Below are 24,338 nucleotides of genomic sequence, written 5' to 3'. Positions count from 1 at the left end.
TACTTATTTGTGTTCTTTGCTAAGATTATAATAAGCAAGGCGAAAGCCAGCTGCGTAATGGGAATTTTTTTTTCTGTCTGGTTTAAACTCTTCTGCAGATTGCTATGCACTGATGATTCAGAGCCATATTCAAAGTCTCTGAGCATTAGCAGTTTTGTCAAGAGTTTGTACTTGCTTGCCCTCTTGCCTGTCTTCCCCAGAAACAGAAATAGTCATGCAGCCAACATAAACACATATTCCAAGTACAATTTATGGTTTTATTTTGCATTTTAATAAGAATTTGGGAGTAATTCCTCCCACTTCCTACCACTGAGCCGTTTTGATTCGTTTTGCTTGGCTGCTGATTTGTGGAGTCTTTTCTTTCCTATACAGATCCAAAACCTTGTCTGTGACTTGCTGCTGCTGCTTCTGGCACTCCTATAGTTTTGAACAAATTAGTAGACAATTACCCCTTTGGTTTGAGCTTATGATGTTTAAGCAGATAGTTGCCAGTCTTAAACTATTTCATTGAGCCACCATTTCTTTATTCATTTGTTCCCTTCTCATTTTATTAATTTGCAAGTTCATCTGCCTTGGCAGTGGTTGACCTTTCTTCATTTTGTGAACTCCTTTCCCGTATGTTCAACTGCAAGTGATATACCAAGATTCATTTATCAGTAGTATTTAAAGCTGATTTACTCGAAGGAAAGTTCAAATATAACATAGACTTACTAATTTTGTAAGGAAAATACTGTTATAACGTAAGGTCAATATTCATTTGTAAAGCACACTTGCAACTTTTATATATTAATTTCATTTGGTTGCAGAACTTCAGGTCCATCTGTTGCTGGGCTGGAAACAACATATACAGGAGGCAATGGATTTTCTACATCATACAATAGTCAGAGATGGCTGAATCTTTATTTGTCGGCTTGTAAATTTCTGGATTTGGCCCTTGCTTTACCTTCCGAGAACCTTCCTCAGTTTCAGATGTAAGTAAAATTCAGAAATGCTGGAAATGTGTTTGATAGGAGAAAACACTACTGAAAGGAATGTGAATTTCATGGAGTCATGAAAAAAGCTATCTTCTGCCTTCAAAGGATGTCCTCTTTTTCTGTAATGTTAGAAAAATAATTCCCAATAGTTAGAAGGCAAATTTCAAATACTTTAATTTGGATTTCTTGACAGAGGAGATTGCAGATAGTGGCTCAATTGTCCCCTTCCAATTCCACAATTGTATAAAGCCCCAATAAGCACAGCTAGGGATACTTTTGAAACAAAACCTTTACTAGCGTTTTATAAGAGGTACAAAACGTTGTCTGGAAAAATAGCAGATCTTCCGATCTGATAAAAGTTGTTACGTATTAATTAAGCATTATGGTTTTTCTCTGCTTGTTCGTGTCCTGGGTATCAAGATAAGCCTGGATGTAGCACTGGATATGAATAGGAATACAGGAGTAGAGATTCTTTTCGAATCTTGCTTGCTGAATATGCAAAGTAGTTCAAAACTGAATTTGTTTTTTCTCTTAACAGGTACCGGTGGGCCTTTATTCCAGAAGCATCAGACGATTCCGGATTGGAGGTGCGAAGACAAGGCACCCACCAGAGAGAATTCAAACCATACGTTGTGCGGCTAGCAAAGCTGTTACGAAAAAGGGCAAAGGTATTTTGTTTGTTTTTTAAATCTGCTTCAGGTACTAAACTGTGAGTAAATTCTAATTGCTGTTCAGATTCCACGAAAACCTTAGAAAACTAGAATTTACATCCATGTACACCAACAAGGCAGCTCTTCCTCCTTACAGGCTGAAAGTAAAAGTCCTGAGTTATTGCAGAGAAATGTATAAAAGGTAGGATAATTCAGAGCCAGGTGTGGTTTTTAAGCCTTGTAGTATTAAGACTGTTACACTGCACAACTTCATTCCACCCACCCACCATCATTTAGTGCTTCTTTAAAATAAGAGGAACAAGTTTAATTGAACCATTCAGTAGTCTCAGTTGGAATGATTTGCTTTTTAACAATTAGACGAGTAAATGACTTTGATGAGAAAATTTAGTTAAAGATGTTTCATTATCTTCATTTGGGAGTTGGTGAAATCAATATGTGCTGGCTTTGGGGGCTGGTGAAAATATGTAGATGCTGAATTTGGAAAAACGTACAAAGCCTGGTCCTGACTCTTTGTCTTGCTGCTTACAGAAAAACCCAGAGGAGGACAGCTCAGGGAGGATTCTGAACTGGGAACCTGGCCACTTGCTCCTGACCCTCTGTGCTGTCCGCAGCATTGAGCAGCTCCTCCCCTTCTTCCATGTCCTGAGCCAAGTCTTCAACAGCAAAGTCACCAGTAGGAGCATTGGCCATTCAGGGAGCCCCATGCTTTACCCAAACTCTTTCCCCAACAAAGACATCAAAATGGAGAACCAAAAGGCATTCTCTAGCAAAGTGAGGCAAAAAATTGAAGAAATGGTTGAGAAGGACTTTTTGGAAGGGGTCATCAAGACATGAAATGTAAATGGCAGAATCATTTAATCCTATGTAATGTTCATTTCAAACGAAACCACTCCATCCTTCCAGAGTATGTAATTTCCTTTTTCATACTTTGTATGTAAATGTATACTTCAGGATGTATTTTAATTTAAATACTTGTAAATAAGTTCTGGATGTGGCCTGAATCAAGTTGAAATATCACTGGCACATATTGATTATGGTGCCTAATATTTATGGTACATTTTGTTTTTGTCATCTTGAGGTCTGTCTTTAAGAAATCTTACAATAAAGTTGCACATTTTTCTAGTTGTATGTTTTCCAATGCACCTAGGGCACTGCTCAGGATTTACTTTCTAAAAATGGAATGAATGAGTAGTTTGAAGATATCAATATTTTGATGAAGGCATTAATCATCAAGATTTTCTTTTAACTAAATTATCTCCACCAACAATGCTGGGTTCCAGGTTCACAAGCAAATAAGTGTGACATGGCAAACATCTTCAAGTAGGCACCCAAAATAATTGAGTGCTTCTATGTAATGTTGTTTCTCTGGGAGATTTTAGGATGCTGTATTTTTTTCATAACTTTCTTTGCTGTAACTTTCTTTCTGGTTGTTGTACATGGTGATAACTGAAGTCTGTTCTTAATAGGGTACAACATTTTACTCCAGCAGGTGCTTTTCTAGCTGCCTTAAACTGAAAGTCCTGTCATTCTCAGTCAGTCCACATTTTGCCTAGGGATTATAGGAACCTGCAAATCCAACTCCAAGATTGTCATGATTGCAGTTTTCTGAAAAGCATTTTGAAGTTGAAATTTCCAAGGACAGGAAGTAGAAAACTAGTGTTTTTTTAACAACAGTAAATGTTGATTATGTCTCGGTTAGTAAAGATTTTATATGACAAAATTTCATGATTCAGATCCAAGCATGAGGCTTCATCAAACAGCCTTGGGTGGGTCCCCGAATCCGCCAGCTAAATGGTAGACAGCCAAGCAGACTTCATGGGCAAGTTTATCTGCATTCTCCTAAAGAGAAAAATATGAGACTAAAGTAAATATGAAATAAAGTTAGCTAAGGGAACTTTTAGATGTAATTCAGTTTTTTTTCTGAAAGAATCTGTTTTGCTCACAAGTTCAGAAACCACATATGGCACAGTCTCACTGCTCATCACTATTAAGGAGTTGCCGTCAATTTTAAGGTTGTGCTGCAGTGAAGAAAACCTAAATACTGTATATACTCGAGTATAAGCCTAGTTTTTCAGCCCATTTTTTGTGCTGAAAAAATCCCCCTCGGCTTATACTCGAGTCAGATTCCCTCTGAAAAAAAAATGGTGTGGAGTCGCGGCCTCCGGCGGCAGCGACTCCCAACAGCCCAGCCGGGAAGGGAAAGGCAAAAGTGCTTTGCCTTTCCTTCCCCGAGGCGGCGGGACTGGGGCCGCGCCGGCGGTAGTGACTCCTGACTCAGGGGGGCCTCCGAGGGAGGGGAAGAGAGTGACTCCTGCCTCCCGCTGTCATCATCATCATCTTCTTTTGGGTTAGTGAATCAATTAAACCTTTCATGATAGTGAGATCGTTTCCCAAATTAATTATTTTTATTTTTGAAATTTACCAGTAGCTGCTGCATTTCCCACCCTCGGCTTATACTCGAGTCAATAAGTTTTCCCAGTTTTTTGTGTAAAATTAGGTGCCTCGGCTTATATTCGGGTCGACTTATACTCGAGTATATACGGTAACTCATAATCCTAGGAGACATCCCACTATGAAGAGCAGATTTTAAGGGAGGATCTTTTAAATAAAAAAATGAAGCTCTGCAGAGAAGCATTAAACACTGTCCCCCATCTGCTGTTTTTATTCCATGTCTATTTTTTTTTACAAAATGTACTTAAATAGGAAGGTATCCTTCATAAAAGTAAATGGAGGGTATGAATAAGGACAGGTTTCTTTTTAGAAATGTCCATATTGCACTCCAGTTCAGTTTTCTGAAATTGTTCAACTTGACAGATTATTATCAAATTTCTCTCCGGGCTCCCATTTTTTCCATCAAAAAGGCTGCTAGAAACATAGCAGATCTTTCTTAGCCCTAAAATATTTCAGAAAACCAAGGAAAGGAAAATAAGATTTTGAGCAAGCAACAACACCATCTTCATTTCTCTTTTCTCCAATAAACTCGAGAAGAAATGGGAAGGAGGACGGTTAAATTTCAAGAGGACTACGTACTGTTGCATACCTATCAATCGTATCAATTCACCTAGTTTGAAAATGTTACTGACAGAAAAGGAACTTCTCTGCACGCTCCAGAAATTCTTCCCAATTTATTGCACTCAAAATCAGGAGTGTCCAATCTTGACAACTTTAAGATTCGTGGATTCAACTCCCAGAATTCTGGGAGTTCCCCAGCATGGCTGGCTGGAGAATTCTGGGAGCTGAAGTCCACAAGTCTTAAAAATACCAACACTGGACACCCCAGCTATAAATGAATCACATCCATTCCAACCTGGGAGTCAGCTTCGGCATAGACTCTGACTATGTCTTCTGTGCCAGATGGACGAACAAATGCCCGAGCCAATTTAAATTTCTGAGTCAGGTGGTCAATTTTTTCTTGCAGCCCTGGAGGCGCAAGTGCTCGTCTTTCAGCATCTGTCGTGCTGATGACCCGCCTATCAGCAACCTGCAAGTCAAAGTAAAAAGAAGCAACATACAGTCTGTAGTCTGACCTGCTAAAATTGCAACTGGTTGCACCAATTCTCCAATGAGGAAAAATTAGGAAAGAATTAAAATTCAAATCTGAGGATTGCTACATCTTTTTAATGAGAGGTTCTATAATGCTAATTCCAAAGGTGTAAAAGAAATTTTATTAAGATTAGTTTGCAAGACTTTTTATTTAAAGCACTTTATTCAAGTGCTTCCAGGTGATAATCCCACAGTAGACTCTGATGTATCTTTTTGTCCATCACACCATCTACTAGATTGCTGAGATGAGTAAACTATTCAGAGGACTTATTAGTTCAACTTCTCATCTCTTACAGGAAATGTATCATGGCCTTTACTTCCCTTCCTCCCTGCAGCCACAAATGATATCACTGATTTTTTTTTTCCTCTGGTATTCTTCATCTCTTCTGGATCACTTCTACACAGAAAAAAAAAGTTTAATATTTTTTTAACAACCCATTTAATTTTAACAATCTATTTAATTCTGGTTCCCAACTAACCTTCACTTTGAGCTGTCGGTTTGGGAGATCTGTGTACAGAGCATCCCATTGTGCAATTGTGAGGTTCTTCAACACCAAGATGGCTTCAATCACAAGCATGTCGGCGAGACCATCGCCAACCGTCTAGTGCATAAGAAAAGAAAAAAGGGAAAGAAAAAAAAATGGGAAAAATCAGTCTCTTCCACACTTGGATAACTGAAAATCTCTCATACAGGTACTTCGTAAAACATTACTGATTCTAACCCTGGTCCTACTGTCAGATCTCAGTTTTGCTAGCTAATTAAAGAGGTAAAGGGTCCCCCTCACACATACGTGCTAGTCGTTTCTGGCTCTAGGTTCATCTCCGTTACAAAGCCAAAGAGCTAGTGCTGTCCAAAGATGTCTCCATGGTCATGTGGCCGGCATGACTAAAAGCCAAAGGTGCACGGAGCGCTGTTACCTTCCCAGAAAAGTGGTCCCTATTTTTCTACTTGCATTTTTACATGCTTTCGAACTTCTAGGTTGGCAGAAGCTGGGACAAGTAACAGGAGCTCACTCTGTTATGTGATGCTCCGTTATGCCTTTACCTTTTTACCTATGGGACCCTTACCCTGTTTAAAAACTAGATTCTCTCCACAGTGGCTTCTTTGAGCCATTTCCCTTACCCTTACAAAGTTCTGCAGTACAATAAAAGCCTTGCAGAATCTCCCAATAATCTTCAACTGCATAGGGAACACTTAAGAATTTTAAAAATTAAGTCTGCACTTATATAAGGCATCCCAACTAAGGATGGATATACAAGGGTATAAGAACAAGGGCAGATTTTATACTTCTTTAAAATTACACATCTAAATGTCAACTTCCTATTTGCCGACTGGAGATGGTATACTTTTGAGAATGTTACCTGATTTAGAATAAAAAGTATATACTCCATGACTCAGATAAAGCCTAGATTGTTGATTTTCTTCAAAATACATCCACTGTGTTCTTTTCAAGACAAAATACTTGGAACAGCTTTGAACTGGTAGTAGTGCCAAGCTAGCTTTGCTGATTTAGAAAGCTAAGCAGGACCTTTCCTTGGTGCATATCTGAGAAGACAAGGGTTATAGACTAATTTGGAAAACAAACTCATATCTGGGAAGAGGACAGTAGGGAATCACTTCTCTATTTTTACCAAGGAAACTCTATGAACAGATATTAGTGTGCAATTAGAAGCCAAATTTGACTTCAAGACAACTATAGACAAGCTTCTGTAGTTAGTAATGGACCAACATTCCTACCTGATTTATCAGATCAATTGTGTTTTCAAGCATCTTTGCAGCTTCTCGTTTTTGGAGATCTTTTTCTTCTTTTGCCTGGTATCTTATCTTATCCTCTGCAGCTTTACTAAACAATACCTTGGGGGGGAAAAACACAGAGGATTATCAACAGAGGAAGAAATGGAAAAGAAGCACAATCAACATTCTCCCTTTTGTGCTCAAAAAGAGACGTTTCATCGGTTTAAATTTAAACTCTGATGAATGGCTCTAGACTCCTTTGGGTGAATGAATAGATATACTTACTGTGCCATGGCCATTTGCTTCAAAATAAATTCCAATATCAAATTCCTGGGCCTTGTGATGCAAATGTTTCACTCCTGTTTTGGCACAGTGAACAGGCACCTAAGAAAGAAAGACCCAGTGTGGTGAGTATATAATTCTGCATTACCAGCAACATAATCTTTGAAGTGTTGGAACACAGAAAAACAGCATTCCTTTGAGGGAAGAAGGCCCAGAAGAGCAATGCCTGACCGATGGTAAGAAGTGCATTACACCAGTGACCTCTGATCATCAACAAGGGAACCCTGGGAAGATTCTCATACAGCATCATTCATTCATTCATTCATCCATCCATCCGTTCATTCATTCAATTTCTATTTATTTCAATTTCTACAGCTGCCCATCTCAATCAATGACTCTGGGTAGCTTACAATTCCATTGTTTTATTAAAAGAATTAAAAAAAAAAACATTTAAGAACAATAAAAAGTTCCAAAAGAAATATACACAGCAGCCGAGATAGTGAACCAGTTAACAGTAAAACTAAGAAGTGGTGTGGCCTTGAACACATCCGGGATCCCAGGGTCAGGAACACAGCCAAGTTTTTAAAGTTAACAGGGTTAGGACTGAATGAAGGCAAAGATACGTCTCCCAGGATAATGTTGCGGGATTCAATAAGGATCGGGAACCGGGACCAGAGGTTTAGTCTTCCGAGCTTTCAGACTCGTGCTGGAACCCATTCTCAGGAAACTTCTCTCGCGCAGATTGTGTTAGAGCGAATTTCCCTGACGGGCTCTTTCTCTCTCCCTCTCTGGTAAAGGAGAAATTCCCTGAGGATGGGCTCAGATTAAACCTCTGATCCCGATGCCCAACCTAGATTGTATCCTGCAGGATTAGGACCATTCTAATCTCCGAGGGGAGGATTTTCCACAGAGCAGGGGCTACTGCAGAAAAGGCCCATCGACACTTTCTGGCTGAGGGGATCTGCAGCATGCCCAGTCTGCCAGACTGAATTGGAGTAGATAAAGATCTAGCAGAAATGTATTTGCACAATAGGGAAAGCGTGGCTAATGCTAGCCTTGATTAGGTTTGCAGGTGGATAGCACTCTGTATGAACCCAAACCATTTGGCTAATTAATGGTTAGTGGCATAACCAGGTTAAGTGTGTTTCATGAATGCAGCCAGAGAATTTTAGAAAGACAGCCAGCAAAAAAAGAGGGGGCTTCTGTTATCCTAGTTAAATAATCAAATAAAGCCAAATGCAAGTGATTTTCTGGTAAGTAACTGTGCCCAAGGGACGGCATTCTTGGTGTGCTGCCTTTCCATCAAGAAACAAGCCATGCCTTTGTTCCCAACTCTCAGGTACTCAAGAATGCATGAGTAAAAATAGAAGTGAGTTTTGGGATTTTTTTCCTAAAACTTTTCATACTTTGCCATAAAAGTCCAAATTCTCAAAAAGAAGTGTGCATACATTACACACAGGATTGATTATTTATTTTTACAAAAGTGGTCCTCATGAAATTCAGTGCTTGGAATACATAGGGAAAATCAATAACATCAATGCTTTATTTCTTTTAATGTTTATTTCTTTTATTTCTACCTGCTGTCTTCCAGATGTGTAGCAAACATCGCTGTCAACCCCAGGCTACTAAGAGTAAAGCTGCAAGGCCAGCACATCTGGAAGGTAGCTTGTTGGGGGTCAGCTCTTCTAGTTTCTCTCTAGCTAAGCATTACACAAAAATTTGTTGGAATTAGTAACCTCTCCACCCTTCACCCTACCCCATGTTGATGCTTTAAGCCATGGTAATCTGTTTGCTCTGGAAGAAATCAACTTCATACCTTCATGGTTTGTTCCAGATAACCGGTCGAGCTCCCATTGGCATACGCTGTTTGTATTACTGCAAAAGATAAGGTTTGTCCAGCCTGAAGAAACAGAGAAAGGAAGATTCCATAAACGAGACTCAACTTCACAAGAACTACATGGATCTTTCCCTTTGAAGTTTAAGAATTTAAATTTACAAAGAGATGAAAACATTTTCTCTACCAATCTTGAAGATCAAAAGCACTGCTCCTCCCTTTTTGGGTGGAAAAACATGTTAACCATTAACTAAACCTACTTTTAACATCAAGATTATGCAAAAAATCATTTATTAATAGTTCAAGCTAGGTTTCAGGGCATAAATTAGATTCCTCTTTACAATTAACATTATTTTTAGATTGTATAGTAAAACTATGATTTAACAAGGCCACCTGGAAAGAAAGTGCGTCATGAAAGCCAACCACCTGTGATTATATAGTTTAATACCATTAATACTAGTGGTATCGATTGAGTGGTGCGATGGCCCAGAAGTGGAGGTTTCGCCTCACAATCAGAAGGCTATGAGTTCAATCCTAGGTAGAAGCAGATATTTCTCTCTCTGGGCATGATGAGAATGTATCTGCCAAATATAACTCCACACTGGCAACAGGAAGGGCATCCAGCCAGTAATCACTCGCTCCACTCAGTTACCCAGACTCCACCCCGCAAGGGATTATGGGGGTCATTAAAAGATGATGATGATGAATACCAGTGATATCGATTATGTCAAGTACATGTACTACTTCAGAAAATGTTTGACTATTATTTGGGAGTGAAGCCCAAACTAAAGTTTAGTCTGCTCCATCCAATTTCCTCTGAATGAGGGTCTGTAAAATTAAGTTTTTATTGCAAGTTGTCTGTGAATAAACTAGTCTGGATTTATATGTATAATACGGATTGTTTGGTTTTGGTTTACTGCAATTTATACATCTGTTTTTTAATCAGCTGAGGCAATGTCCTACCTGACCCCATCAATAATTCTGCTATGCTTAATTTTCATTGAAACCCAAGAAGCAGCCATTCGTTGCCTTTTGCCACACAGCTCCCACCTCCCATCCAAACAGTAGCATTATACTTTGTGGGGAAATCATTTACTGCATTTTTCTTAAAATGAATTCTCAATAATTTACTCAAAAGGAATTCTCTTATCTCCTTAAAAAAATAGGTGACTGTAGAAATTGTTAATTACTATACAGTTAATAAATAGTTATATATAGTTATATAGTTAACTACTATATATATAGTTAAATATATAGTTAACTACTATACAGCTACTTTTAGGAAAAAGAAATAAGAAACTTTCACAATGGCATTTCATTTGCACACTCTTTCCACATAGAAGAGATCTCAAATATGCAAGTGTTTGTGTTCACTGTACACCAGGAAAGATCTATTTGTTCATCACAATAGAATAGAGTAACGCTTTCAACAAAGGAAATCAATTACCTTTATCAGAAGTTCTTGAAGAAAAGTGCTGATTAGAGTTGCTATTTTATCTCCATCCAGAAGATGGAAACGGCCAGCAGTATCTACATAGTAGTAAACAAGCCGGTCAGCATCACCATCCAATGAGCAGCACCTCTCACCAGGATTCATTTGTAGTCCTAACAAACAAGACAACAACGCAGAAGTGTTCATTGGCAAGAATTCGGTCAGTCAATGTTATGGCAGGAGTCCCTACCGAGCCAAGGCATTTCAGAAACCAGGATGCGCAGACAAGTGAAGCCCCAACCATGGGATGCAGGCAACGTGCAAAACCACGCCCCTTCCAGTCTGTGGAAAGACCACTCTCCACGGAACTGGAACCTGGTGCCCAAAATGTTGAGGACCATTGGGTTATGGTTTTTACATACTTCCAAAATTTGTCTTTTCAGGCAAAATATATTGCAGAGAAAAATCACCTTTGGAGATAATGAGATTAGCTTATTTTCTGAGTTTCTTACAAATCTTCTTTCCTTCAAGTTATATTTTTAGACCTTTTTTTCCCATCAGGAAAAACTTTTACAGTTTTTCTTTCCAGTTTTGGTATACATTCATTCGTAGATTTGTTTGCCGTCCATCTCTCTTTGAGGTGACTTTAGTTTTGGGGATAGATTTATTTAAACCCTTTTAAAAAGGCCTCGTCTTCTAGTGGCTTACCTACAGGAGGCTTCTGATGAACTTTGACAAAATCAGCCCCACACATGTGGTTGAGCTTCCCTTCCCTTCCATCGTTGGCCAAGTGTATGGCCAGCCTCTCTGAAAGATAGCGTTCCATTTCTTTGAGTTTTAGGGCTCCTATGCCATTTGCACAATCGATTTTCAGTCCTCCACGGCCATCCATCTGGGAAGCAGCCTGCAGAAAAGAAACCAAAAAGGAGCTTAGGAAAGAAGGGTGGATAGACGCCAGCAAATTTGGGGGAAATGAGATTTCCAACTCCCAACTTTTTCACCTTACAGAATCTGTCCTGCCACTACGACTTATTTTCATTGAACTATTTTCATTAAATAACTCATTGGAGCTAAGTACATATTTTACAAAAATAACAAGTACAAGTTAAAAATGTCATAAATGAATTTCAGTAGTATGACCTATAAGGCATTATAAATAAAAGGTGTAAGACGGTTCATTTTGGCTCACAGGATTGAACATTTGCTTCAGCAAAAATATTTTACACATATTCAAAAGCAAGTAGGGTGAAGAACAGCAAACTTTCCTAAGAAGGTTTTTCTTCGATAGGATAAAAGTCCATTTTCATCCATTATTAGCTCATGCTTTGAGAGTGTTGATATCCTAGATGGGGTATGGCTAGTCTTACAAGGACTCTCCTCTCTAGGGAGAACATTTTTTCATGAATTCTTAATAAATGCACTTAAGAATCTAAGCCAGATCTTCTCTTTAGGGAAGATGGTTCTTTTTACCTGCATTGTAAGCTCCAGAAAAGCCTTGGAGAGCTTTTGATAATAGCCTTCCACAGTTGGTGTTCCATAGGTTCCATAAGGGTTGTGACAACGGACCATATAGTGTAACTGTGGGGTTGTTACTAAGCCATAATCTAGTAAGAGAGAGAGAAGAGTCAAGCGTTCATTTACCGATAGCAATAGTACGTAGACTTATATACAGTCCCACGATGCTTTACAGCCCACTCTGGTCCGTTTACAATGTCCACATATTGCTCACAACAATCTGGGCTCCTATTTTACTGATCTTGGAAAGATGGAAGGCTGAATCAACCTTGAGCCAGTCAGAATCGAACTCCTGCTGTGTGGGCAGAGTCAGCCTGCAGTACTGCATTCTAACCACTGCACTACCAGGTCTCCTCATTTACCTATGCTTAACTAAAGCCCTTTACCAGAAAAGGGAAGTGTAACAAACCAGATTTTGTGGAACTACAAATCCCAACAGTCCATCCAAAAATCAATTCTAAGGAATGCTGAAAGTTGCAATTAGCACATTTGCAGTGCTAGAAGTTCCATTCCTGGCTTGCATTCCTGGCTTGCACTGAGCCAGGCTGCTGGTTAAGCGAGGCCTGTTTTATCTACAAGTCCAAATGGTTCTCCAGGGTTTCAATTAAGAGTCTTTTCCAGCTCTATCTGGAGATTTCAAAAACGGAGTCAGAGACCTCCTGCATACAAAGCATCATTCTGTCCCCAAGTTCCAGACTTCCCAAATAGTTTCCTTAAACCTACATGAACCAAATAGGAGAAGTCTCAGCATGAAGATAAGTAACCAAATTGGTGATCAAAGAACAAACCTACCCTTATATTGACCTCCAAGGACAGATACCCCATCAATTGCTGCTTGTGAAAGCTCCTTGCTGCTTGGCCTGCAGGCAGAACATAGAAACAAACACTTTGTTAAAAATATTATACCAAAATACAAGCTAAAGCACAAATACTAGTCAAATGAAAGATTTCTTCCTACAAAGGGAAGGGATGGCAGCAGCTAAGCAACTCAAAGAGTTTTAGGTAGGTTTTTTTTATTACCGGTAGGATCCACCCAAAAATGCCATTGGCATTTCCCAGTGTTCCCAACGATTCATATGGCATCTATTTATTACCTGTTATATTTTATGCACCTGCTTCCCATCTTTCTTCTTTATAGAACTTGGGGTGACTTATGTGGGCTAGTAAAGAGTGACTGCCTTCACTGGATCTGGCAATAGTTCTATAGTCTCAGGTGCCATTGCTCAGAGTGGGTTAAAGCCAATGCTGAGCTGGATAACAGAAAAAATGCAATACAGCTGAGGAAAGGAGGAACTGGTTCATGTCCCATGGCGATGGAGGCAGGGTAGGCTGTGCAAAGTAGACCATGTCTCATAGACCATGTCCCATGGGGGAAGAGGAAGGAGCTTGTGCAAGGTAGACCATGTCCCATGAGTGATCACCACTCCCCAGATCTTCAGTAGTCTACCCAGGATTTCATCAGCAATCTTCTCTGATGTTGCCCGCAAACCAATAAGCGTTTGGTTTTCTAAATCTTCCCCAACCCACCTCAGCTTTTCCAGCCTGGGTTGTTGTTAAAACCAAAGATCTTCAACAGACAGAATTGTCTCGGCCCATCTTAGCTACCAGGTTATTATATTACCTCAATTTCTTTTCCCCAAACTCCCCTTCTATTTTTAAGATTCCCCTTTAATGTCGTCCCAATGCCTACAGCCACATCCCCCTCCTCTGGGAATGCTTCCCATGAGGAACTAAACTATACATATTCCCAGCTTCTCTCTATAAGTAAAATCAGCACAAGATAGATGAATAAACAGCCATCAGGAAACCATGGATGAATGCAGGCTATTATAGGTCTGTACCACACCGTAGTGTGGAAGTAAAGTTGAAGGAGATAGATGTATTTAGTCTGCCTTAGTAACCATGGCCTTCCAACACTTTCGGCAACCCCAAAATCACGAGTATCAAAATTTCCAAATGAATCTTTCTTATGAATTCATTTGATTCCAATGAACAGCCTGAAGAGCATATCTATTGCCCTTTGACCTACAAGACATGTATCGGCTTTCTGGCTTACCGGGTGTCTCTACCAATCACAATGAAGGCCTTGTTCTGAAGGTCCACAGCCTCCTTTTGGCAGATCTCAGTCAGGACACAATGTAACTGGGGCTCTTCTGCATTTGCCAAGAACGTGGCGTGTTCTTCCCAAGTAGGGGCCAACATTTCTCCTGAAGGATCAATCAGTTTCACACCATTGTCTTCCTATTGAAATTGATGGCATGTTTAGAAAAAAGATTTAGTTTCTCTGAAGCAAAGAAATATATTAAAAGCGTGTAAAGTTTCAAATTCGAAGGGTTTGGAACTCTAAACATTTGCTTCAAGCTTAAAACACAGTGGACTCCTTTGATTTTAAAATGGTTCATGTCTGAAAGGTTTTCCCACACCTTTATAGTGTTGTAAATTGCCCAAGGAAAACTGTTTTGAAGTGTTAACTCCTTGTATAATAAATAAATAAATAAAACGAAAACATGAATTAAATCAATCACACCAAAACTTGTAAGTCATTTTTCAAAAAGAATGTCAAAAAAGGTAAAATGATTTAATCTTACTGAAAAGTCAGAGGTGGCACTCCTATTCGTGCTTATATTGCACAACTGGACTCAGTGAGACTTATTTCAAAGTACACATGCATATGTTTGTGTTACAAATAATTGAACAAAGAAGACAGAGCGCATTATGAAAAAGTTTCAGGAAGTGCAATTTATACCTAAGTAATGAATCAATCAGATTTAACACGTAGTTTACACTTAACACTACAAGTAGTTCTTTACTTACAACCACAATTTGGAGCAGAATTTCAGCCACAGGTCATTGTGAGCATAAGCCGAGGCCCACAAATGACTAGACCCAATTTTTTTACTGCTTTTACAGTGGTCATTAAGAAACAGTCATAAATCAAAATCACACATTTGTTAAGAGAAGCACAAAGTCATTCAGTGAATCCATTCTCCTAAAGGGGTGCTTTTGGCCAGAAATCTGCAAAAAAAAGTCATGAATGGCAATCACGTGATGATATGCAGGATGATACACCCAGTTGTAAATTTGAGTCAACTCTCAAGCACCCAAAGTGCACCAACAGAATATTTGTCACTCAGGATTGAATTGTGTTCAATACCTAAAACGCAGCCATCATGTGACCAGGAAGACATGACATTTTATAATGATGCTTCATAAGAGCCACAATCCCATTTTCTGAGGTCTTTGTAACTTCAAATGGCAGTTAAACAACAGACCATAAATCAAGAATTACCTGTACTCTAAAATTATGCTAATTTAAAAAATAAGTTCCAGTTTAAACTAGGCATCTTAACTAGACAGAGATAACAGTAGACATTGTTTTCAAGGCCCAAATAATTTTAGAACCAGAGCTCTTTCCTCCACTGCAATGCTCAGTTTCTTACTTCAGGGTTATGAGAGGCTGTAACCATCACACCAATAGTGGATTTGGTCTTCTTGGACCTCAGGACAGCCAGCAGTCCCATACGAAACATGACGTGGTTGAGGTTTTCTGCCTTGCAACGGAATCCAGCCGTTCCATATTGGAGGAAAAGTCCCAGAGGCTTAGCATGCAGTTTCGAGTATTTTGTAACTGCTTCGGAATCCATTTCTGCAGGGTGCACAAGAAACAACACTGATTTATTGCCAGATATTAGAGTTGCACATCCTGTAAATCAAAATCGTACCATATAAAATATTAGGAAAGAAAACTGAATTTCGTTCGCAGCAGAATCTATACCTTATGCTTTATAAAAAGCAGGTTAAAAATTCATGTGTTTTTTTTTTAACCAGAATCATCATTTGCCAAGGGTTGCTATAATACAAGACTTTTTAAAGCATAGATCGCAGAACAAAGTGTTACAACTTCATTAGCCCGTTCTGTTCACAAGGATTTTGTTCCTTGTCCTCTGGCAATCCCAGGTTGTCTCCCTGCTTGGGCACCAAAAGGGAGAAGGTGGAAATGGATCTTGGGGGATTAGTTACTTTCCTTTTCCATATCATTTTTTTTTTTTGGTCTGGATATCCAGGAAACCGCAAACTAAGAAATTCAATCACAGGAGCCCACACCAATTTCAATCCCAACACCCTCCCACAATCCAAGCTATACTTAAGTAATATGTTGGCAGAGAGGATTTAAAAAAAAAACTTTGAATAACTTTATTGTCACTTTGAATGTACATTAATTGGCATACATTAAAATGAAATTTTGTTGCATACAGCTCTCAAAGGGTCACCACCTCCAATATATGTTACATAAACATAACTATAAATACATAGAGACATAGACATAACTAGATAGATAGATAGATAGATAGATAGATAGATAGATAGATAGATAGATAGATAGATAGATAGATAGATAGATAGATAGATAGATAGATAGATAGATAGATAGATAGATAGATAGACAGACAGACAGGCAGGACAGACAGACAGACAGACAGACAGACATGCATATACCTACATATATTATATGAAACAAGGTTCTAACGCGCATGAGCCTCTGCGGGCAGAAAGCCTCTCCTTTCTCTTGGAATAACCCACGATGAAAGCCCCCCAAGCGACCAGATTACCTGCAGAGCTCCGGAGCCTTGCAAAGAGAACAACTCCCACCTCTGAGGCGCCTTCCGGGATCGGCCCTGAACACGTTTCCTTTTCGCCTTTCCCGGCTGCACCAATCAGAGAGCCGAGCGTGCGGGGGACAGAACGAGGCGCGTTGCAACGTTCGATCAACGCCCGGGCGCCATTCCAGAGGCCGGCCACTCCTCCGGCTGCCGCGGCCGGGGCTGGAGTGCGTGGCGCTTCTCGGCTCACGTCCTTCGCCTGCGGCCATGTGAGCTACAGCCGGTCGGGTATCTGGTCGTGTGAAATCAAGCGCGTCGCTCGACTCCGGGGTTTGTTGCGGCCAGCTCGGGCAAGGAATCCCAGGCGGCAAGTGGGTTAGTGGCGAGCCAGAGGCTCTGCTTAGAATTCAAAACTGCTTAACGACCATATCTTTAGCCTGGCCCTCCCCGATGGGGAAGACCAGGCCCGCTTCCCCTTTTACAGGTAGTCCTCGACTTACAACGGCTGGTTTTATTGACCGTTCAAAGTTAGATCGGCACCGACAAAAGTGATTTATGACCGGCTTTTCACACCGTTGCTGCATTCCCCGTGATAAGGTGATCAGAATTCAGATCCTTGACAAGGGACTCATATTTAAGACCGTTGCTGTGTCCCAAGGTCACGTGATCACCTTTTGCTACCTTCTGTCAAAGCAAAAGTCAATGGGGAAGCCAGATTCACTTAATAACCAAGGTGCTAACTTATCCACTGCAGTGATTCGCTTAACAACTGAGGCAAGAAAGGTGGTAAAATGGGGCAAAGCTCACTGAACAAAAGTCCCACTTAAAAACCGAAATGTTGGGGTCACTTTATGGTCTAAGCCAAGGAATAGGTGTATTAGATCAGATCACTCCAAATAGAATGTCAGCAACAACTTCCTGAAAGGAGAAAGAATTGATTATATGACCTGGAGGCGTGTAATAATAGTCGGGCTACCAGAAGACCCTGAGATAGTGGCAAAGAGATGTAGGATCATCTTTTTCTTTTCTGCCTTGAGGTCAGCAGGGCAGATTTTTCCAGAACCCTCGAAACGGGGGCTGCTTTATTACCATCTTTGGAATTTTCCTAAACATTTAGATTTGGTGTTACAATTATGCACAGAATTGAAACTGATGGCAGGCAGAGCTAAGTGCAAGAGCCGGAGAGTGTTGGACTACAGAGATCCCACCCAAAGAGGATTTTGATTGGCCCCTGTCCCCTAGGAGGACCTGGGAGGAGCTCCATCACGGGGCTCATTTTGCGGAGCTGACAGACTGAACATATGCAGACAAGCACGGTTTATCGATTGCTCCATTCTGGGCAAGTAGCCAGGATTAAGAGACCAAGGGGGCTGGGCTGCTTATGAAAATAAGTGAGATTTTCTTCTTAGTTAACCTTCTTAGTTAAACCTGATACAAGATGACGTGAAGAGGCAATCATTTTGATTAGGCCAACTTAGAGTCACAGAAGTTTTATACATTTTGTAATTAAATATGAACAATTCTGTGTAAGTCTGTTATCAAAGATGTGTTTGTCTTTGAGATGATGGGAATTTTTTTTACCATTTACAGCAGAAGCTAGGAGGAAACTAGATATGTTGAGCTTCTAAATGGACTGCATCCTAACAGGGACCCTGAATTAAATGGATATTTGAACTCTTTGCAATAATGAAAATGTAAGATCTCAGTTGTCCTAAACAGCCTCTGACTATGAAATCTGAGATTATAACAAAATGTACATTAGGTAGCAAACCCCAGCGAGAAGCCATCATTTGTTTACAAGTCCTGATTTATTTTAATTATCATCTGAACACTGACTTGTTCCTGTTTGGGTTTGGCAAGCCTGCAAAGATCCAGTGCAAAAATTACTGAAAACATTCTTCCAGTGTAACCACTCTCAATATTTTTTTCTCCATGCTTCTCATTGCTCCTTGATGGCAGCAGATGGACATTTTTACACAAACATCTTGTTTTTAAAAAGCAATATCCACATCACAAGAACAAATAATTATCAAATCACAAACATGATAAAATGGGTGGCAAACAAATCTAACAAATAAATGAATGAATAAAACATACAAATGCCAAGGTATGAATAATAAAAACATAAAACACCGTGTTGACTGCTGCTAACATGTCTGAGATACCGTTAGCAAAAGATCTGAAGTTGAGGAATTGGCTAACAAAGTCATAGAAAATGAAAACATTGGTTCAGCCAAATGCTAAAAATACATTTTAAGTAATTAAAATTCATTAGCCACCCAACTATATTGGACCCAGGCTTAGCATTCTGTAATCATGGAGCCACTAATACATGTGAACCCTGGAACAGAGTAAGAAAATAGTACATAAGCATTTATTGGCCCTGTATTGCATTTTACATTATTCTCCATCAGCTGCTACAATTCAAAATATATTTCCAGAATTGTGAAAGTACTCATGGAATTTGCTTTCTATAAAACAGCAGAATTTTCTTAGGCCATTTTAAAAGCTGAAGCATTGACCAGCCAAAATTATTCTTCGTTCTCCTTACGGTATCCTCTTTTAGATATCTTCAAGAACAGGTAGTCCTTGTGTTCTGAAGGATGCCTATAAATACAAGTAATCTTCAAATTACAATGGCAATTAGAATAATTTCTGTTGCTAAATGATGGAATTGTAAAGTGTGATGTCACATGACGACATCACCTAGTGATGGCAATCCCTCCACCTTCTGTTACCATTATTGAAGTTTGTGCGTTGTTAAGCAAGCACCTCCTTGCACCTTCCTGCTGACTTTCAACAAACAAACTTGGGAAGGTGGCAAGAAGTTACAAGTCCCAGTAAGTTTGCAAGCAGGCTGACAGGTGGGAAACAGCAAGGGAGTGTGCGGATGGCCGAGGCGGTACACCAGAGGATGGCAGGACTTGAAGTGGCTGCTGCTGGATGGGAGAGCAAGCACGATTGATAAGAGAGGCACAAGCACAGTGGGGCTTGGGGCTACTATTGCCAGGGAGAGGGTGCATGAGTGGGAGAGATTTACCTGAGCTGTTTACAACCTTCCATGCCAACTTCCCCATTGACTTTGGTTGTGAGAAGTTAGCCAGGAAGAGCAAGTGATTGTGAACACTGCAAGAGTCATGGGTACCAAGTACCAGAGTTTGATCACATGACAGGAGGGGTCCTGGGACAGTCAGAACTTCAAGGACTGATTGTAACCACCACTTGTTCAATACCATCATAACTTCAAATGGTTACTGGACTAATAGCCATTAATGGAGGACTACCTTTATCAATCTGAGGGTTGGCATCCATTTCCTTTGCCCTTTGATTAGTATCTTCCAAGCAGCCGTTCTTTCTTTGGATCTCTTGAGCAGCCAAGATGACACCCTGGCTTCCACAATTTTAAAGGGCTTTTCTGTTTATTGTTTTATTTCTTGTTTTTTTTCCATAATGTGGTACATTATGTCTGTGCTGGGACTTAGTTTTACTCTGTACAGTCTCTTTTAACTGCTTACAACTAATGCCTAAATTTAGACAGATTAAAGAAATGTTTGCGATAGTGGCAAATATCTGTAACTCCGGTATAGGATTAGGTTGGAAATTTGTTCTCCAAGCTTGTGGGTTGGTTTCCAAATGTTTTGTTACCTAACCTGGTAATGAAACATTCAGAAACCAATCCACAAGCCCAGAGAATGAACTTCCACCCTAATAAATGTTTCAGTTGAAGAAAAAAATCAGGCTCTTCAACCTCTTTTTGCGGGGAGATGATGCTGGCAAGAACAAGAAAACTGATTTGATACCTCCTTTTTCTAGGTGACTGATGTTGCATCTGTCATGATGTCTAGCAACATAAAAGACAGTCTTGAGCTTCAAGTGGCAGAACTGGAAATGCTTTTGTCTATGTTTCCTAATAAAGGAGAAATAACTCTTCAAGATGAAAATGTTTTCGAGAATATTCAGAGGTACCTGAACAATACAACTGAAAATCTCCTGCCTAAAATTGAGTATTCAGTTGCTGTTCCTATAAATGAAACCAAGGTGAGGCCATCTGTTTTCATTGATTATTATTGAGGAATTCCATTTGTACTTCAGTTTAGTAAACATCTGTGAATCAATCTCAGTAAAATTACTAATTTTAGCCAATAGGCCTAATGCATCTTTGGTTGGATTTTGCCTTAGTTGTTTTTTTCAGCTGTAGATTACATTATAGTACTGCATTTAGAGATTAAATAAATGATTATAAGCTGTTTTTAGTTAACAATGCTGTTTCACTGGACATATTTTTACAGACTTTTTTTGGGTATCTTTTTTTTTTAACTTATGTATCTGGGACCCCAAGATAGTCATCATCTACAACTGAATGTTTACTGAAGAATTTTGTTCCATTTCTGAAGTTTGTTTTTCTCCTTCAACTTTAAATCTTGATCTGTGATCTATGAGCTAGAACAGGGGTCTCCAACCTTGGCCACTTTAAGACTCGTAGACTTCGACTTTGCTGGCTGAGGAATTCTGGGAGTTGAAGTCCACGAGTCTTAAAGTGGCCAAGGTTGGAGACCCCTGAGCTAGAACAGCTTCTCTAGATAAAATGAAGGGAGCCATTTAGGCATGAAGTCCAGCCTATTCAATGCAGAAATCCCAGTTAAGGCATCCTGATTATCCAGTCTTTGCTTGAACATATCTGATTTTGCTTTGATTTCAAGATAGTTCCAACAATGCATTAAATGAAACAGTTGCTTGCTCCAGGTTAGTTTTCATCTTCTCTTTTTAAAGTCAAGCATTTTTCTTTTACAGCCTTATGTAAGTAGGGCGTCCTTGATTAACTACTATTCCATCACAGGGCCCATTCAAAGTTAATAGCACCAAACAAGGAGACTTAGGACTGCTGCTGGAAGTCTCAGCTGTCACAGTGTTCCCCAGTCACATGATCACATTTTGGGTGCTTGGCAACCATCTTGCAATTATAAGTCACAGCATTCCATAGTCACATGACCATCAGTTGTGACCTTCACTGCCTCTTCTAATAAGCAAAGTTAGTGGCGATGAGGTCACAATTGGTGATTACATGACATTGCACTTAATTGTCTTATGGGATTCGCTTAATGACCACACCTGGAACTGCTGTTGTAAATCAGCATGGTCAAGTGATGTTGCACTTTATGGCTGTGTTGCTTAGCAAAAGAGTTCCTAGTTCCAGTTACTATTGTTAACCAAAGTCTACCTGTGAGTGTCATTGAGTCTTTTTCCCTGAAATTGTATCCCTGTGAATTATTGCTCTAGGCAGTGGAGAACCATGATCTTGCAATGAAATAAACATACTGTAAAGATGAACTTATTGCAGTTGTGAATATATGATATATTCTAGACCCAAGAAATTGTACTGTATCAGAGGTCACTCCACTGAACAGAGTGTTTCGCATTAGAATTAGAAACTTCAGCATTGCTAAGGGCTTGTATCGTGTCCTTTAAAGTTAAGGGCTAATAATGTGTGTGCTTGGATATCACATCAATTAACTAAAATGATTTTTATCATTTTGTAACATAATCTGATTTATAAAGAAAAACAGAATCAGCAATGAAAAGAAAGCTGGAACTGGTGAAAAATTGGTAGAAAAAGAGGAATTGCCGCCAGGAAGACAGATCAAAGTGCCAAAAGTTTAGATTGCTGAGAGTTTATTTAAACTTCTTCCTTTTTTTGTGAAGTAAATGAAAACTCATATCCAATTTTATATTCAATCAAGAGTCACAATACAGCCATATGGTAGCTGTATCTTCTATTCTAATATTATTGCTAACTAGCTTTGTAATGTTATCACACTGATTATAAAAGCACGAACTTTACCTAATCCAGAAATAAGTTACCCGCCTGCAGGCATGGGACTTGCAACTTCCTGTCAGCTTCCCCACTAATTTTGGTTGTGGGGAAGCCAACAGGATGTTGCTCCACTAATAACCCTGAGTTCAGTTAACCATAGTAACTGGGGCCGCAGGGACTGCCACGCTAAGGGATGTGGTCGCACTTTATGGACAGCATTGTTTAGTGATGGAAACAATTCCAGTCACAGTTGCCATCGTTAAACAAGGACTACCTGTGTCAGGGGTTCAAGAACTTGTACATTATATCAGCTCTGTGTGTTATGCAGTAATCTTAGTTTGTAAGTGCCATACTTAGAGCTCTATAGTGTAAGCACATGCATGAAAAGACTGAGTGATGGCTGAATATAGAATTGTCTGATATACTTTCATTCTTGTACAACCTGTACTGTATTGCAAATGAATAAAAATTATCGTTTATGGCATATAGGATATGCAAAATATTTGTACGATGGGAATATTTTTTTTTAATGAATTGGTTTTAGGTTTTACTGAAATAAAAAAAGAACTTACATAAATATATTGTAACTGGATTCCTATATTTGGTGTAGTTTCCCCCCCAAAATTGCTTAAGTACAAAATATGTTATTTGTCTCCCCCCTTTTTTTTTTTAGGCCATTGTAGATTTGCAGGTGGAATTGCCTCACCATTACCCCTATGTGACACCACAACTTTTTGCGAGATCAAGTACACTAGACAGGCAACAACAGTTGCAGCTCAATAAAGACCTTACCTCTTATATTTCTACTTTGGAGCCCGGAGAACTTTGTATATGTGCAGCTGTTCGGTGGTTACAGGATAACAGTACATTCAGAGTACAAAACAGTGAAGTTTGTGAAAGAACAACAAGGAAAAAAATAGTCAAAGCACCATTTAAACGCATGTGGATTTACAGCCATCATATATACCGACAAGAACTGAGGAAAAAGATCTTTGAATATGCAAAGAAATTAAATCTGACTGGTTTCTGCCTAGCTGGGAAGCCTGGGGTGATTTGTGTGGAGGGCACAAAAGAGAACTGTGAAGAGTTTTGGCATATTATTAGATACCCCAATTGGAAACACATTTCCTGCAAGCATCTTGAGACTGGAGAAGTAGAAGGAAATGGAGAAAATTTTCGCCTCTTTCAGACCTTTGAAGATTTACAGTTTCAAGCTCATGGTGATTATGGATTAAGGAATGATTATCACATGGACCTTGGTCAATTCCTAGAATTTCTTAAGGTTCATCAAAGTGAACACATATTTCAGATCTTGTTCGGCATTGAAGGAAAAAGTCCTGACACTTAGCACAAGTTTATTCCCTCTCTGGTTCTTGACAAAGTTTTGAAATCTTCAATCAAGAGCAAATGTGCTAGGAGGACAGTTCTGGGTTATATTTGTATGAAATCAAGAGGGAGGATTGGTGTGATTAAAATATATGATATAGTTAAAATAAAATCCAGTCTTTATACATTTCAAAATGCCTACATCTCTGGAGATCAGAACATGACACAGAGCATAAAAAAATAAGTGGTAGGGCTGAAAAATTCTTTTGAAAAAAATGCTTTGCAACATGTAATATGCACTTGTCTTCAAATCCATAAAGCAGCCATCATATCAATTATTTGGGCTTATATAGATACTTATAAACTGCTTCCAGATGAATCCATATCTTTGTAAGCAGACAACCCAACTTATTCTAACAAAGCCTCTATCTGTTGCTAAGCTCATCTTTTAAAGTATGTTAAAGAAGATCTCTCAGGCTTGCCTAGAAGTTGAGTCATTTCACTGCTTATCCGAGTAGAGTACAGTAGACTAAAGAAATTGCTTGGATAAACTGCGAAACATTTCTGACCCCCAAAAAAAAGAAAAGCCCAGTTGCCCTCACTGAACTTCCAG

At 39.4% G+C, this 24,338-nt stretch overlaps 3 protein-coding genes across 10 annotated transcripts in view; 2 read left to right on the top strand and 1 right to left on the bottom strand.

Moving 5' to 3' along the window:
* The window catches only part of DOP1A (DOP1 leucine zipper like protein A), a 65,884-nt gene extending 63,117 nt beyond the window's left edge, over positions 1-2,767 (top strand). For all 3 annotated transcript variants that reach the window (XM_026665157.2, XM_087944086.1, XM_087944101.1), the window contains 3 exons: positions 807-971; positions 1,513-1,642; positions 2,174-2,767. In XM_026665157.2, coding sequence (XP_026520942.2) covers positions 807-971; positions 1,513-1,642; positions 2,174-2,479 — 601 coding nt within the window. In that variant the 3' untranslated portion in view covers positions 2,480-2,767. The remainder of the gene's footprint in view (positions 1-806; positions 972-1,512; positions 1,643-2,173) is intronic.
* PGM3 (phosphoglucomutase 3) lies at positions 237-16,658 on the bottom strand. Of its 2 annotated transcripts, none has more exons than XM_026665162.2 (13): positions 16,488-16,658; positions 15,427-15,632; positions 14,043-14,227; positions 12,779-12,846; positions 11,942-12,075; positions 11,180-11,375; positions 10,487-10,644; positions 9,022-9,105; positions 7,209-7,307; positions 6,927-7,043; positions 5,668-5,790; positions 4,953-5,126; positions 237-3,484 (listed from the first exon to the last, which is right to left on the bottom strand). In XM_026665162.2, exons 2-13 carry the CDS (start codon positions 15,628-15,630, stop codon positions 3,398-3,400), a joined length of 1,629 nt encoding a protein of 542 aa, XP_026520947.2. In that variant the 5' UTR covers positions 15,631-15,632; positions 16,488-16,658; the 3' UTR covers positions 237-3,397. The 2 variants fall into 2 exon arrangements, with proteins under 2 accessions (XP_026520947.2, XP_026520946.2); XM_026665161.2 differs by having other exon boundaries at positions 16,597-16,658.
* Positions 16,554-23,920, top strand: RWDD2A (RWD domain containing 2A). Of its 5 annotated transcripts, none has more exons than XM_087944134.1 (3): positions 16,554-16,875; positions 20,504-20,625; positions 23,073-23,920. In XM_087944134.1, the coding sequence occupies exons 1-3, from the start codon at positions 16,569-16,571 to the stop codon at positions 23,745-23,747; spliced, it is 1,104 nt and encodes a 367-aa protein (XP_087800260.1). In that variant the 5' UTR covers positions 16,554-16,568; the 3' UTR covers positions 23,748-23,920. The 5 variants fall into 5 exon arrangements, with proteins under 5 accessions (XP_087800260.1, XP_087800254.1, XP_087800283.1 ...); XM_087944128.1 differs by having other exon boundaries at positions 16,554-16,962; XM_087944157.1 differs by having other exon boundaries at positions 16,735-16,875; positions 20,401-20,625.
* The last annotated feature ends 418 nt before the right edge of the window (positions 23,921-24,338 follow it).

The sequence above is a fragment of the Notechis scutatus genome, chromosome 1 (assembly GCF_049901735.1).
Source record: "Notechis scutatus isolate UNSWTSFEM ecotype Mainland chromosome 1, rNotScu1.2, whole genome shotgun sequence".
In the NCBI taxonomy this organism is placed as follows: Eukaryota; Metazoa; Chordata; class Lepidosauria; order Squamata; family Elapidae; genus Notechis; species Notechis scutatus.
Note: the sequence above shows the minus strand (reverse complement) of the source record. Positions and strands in the feature narration are given on the sequence as shown.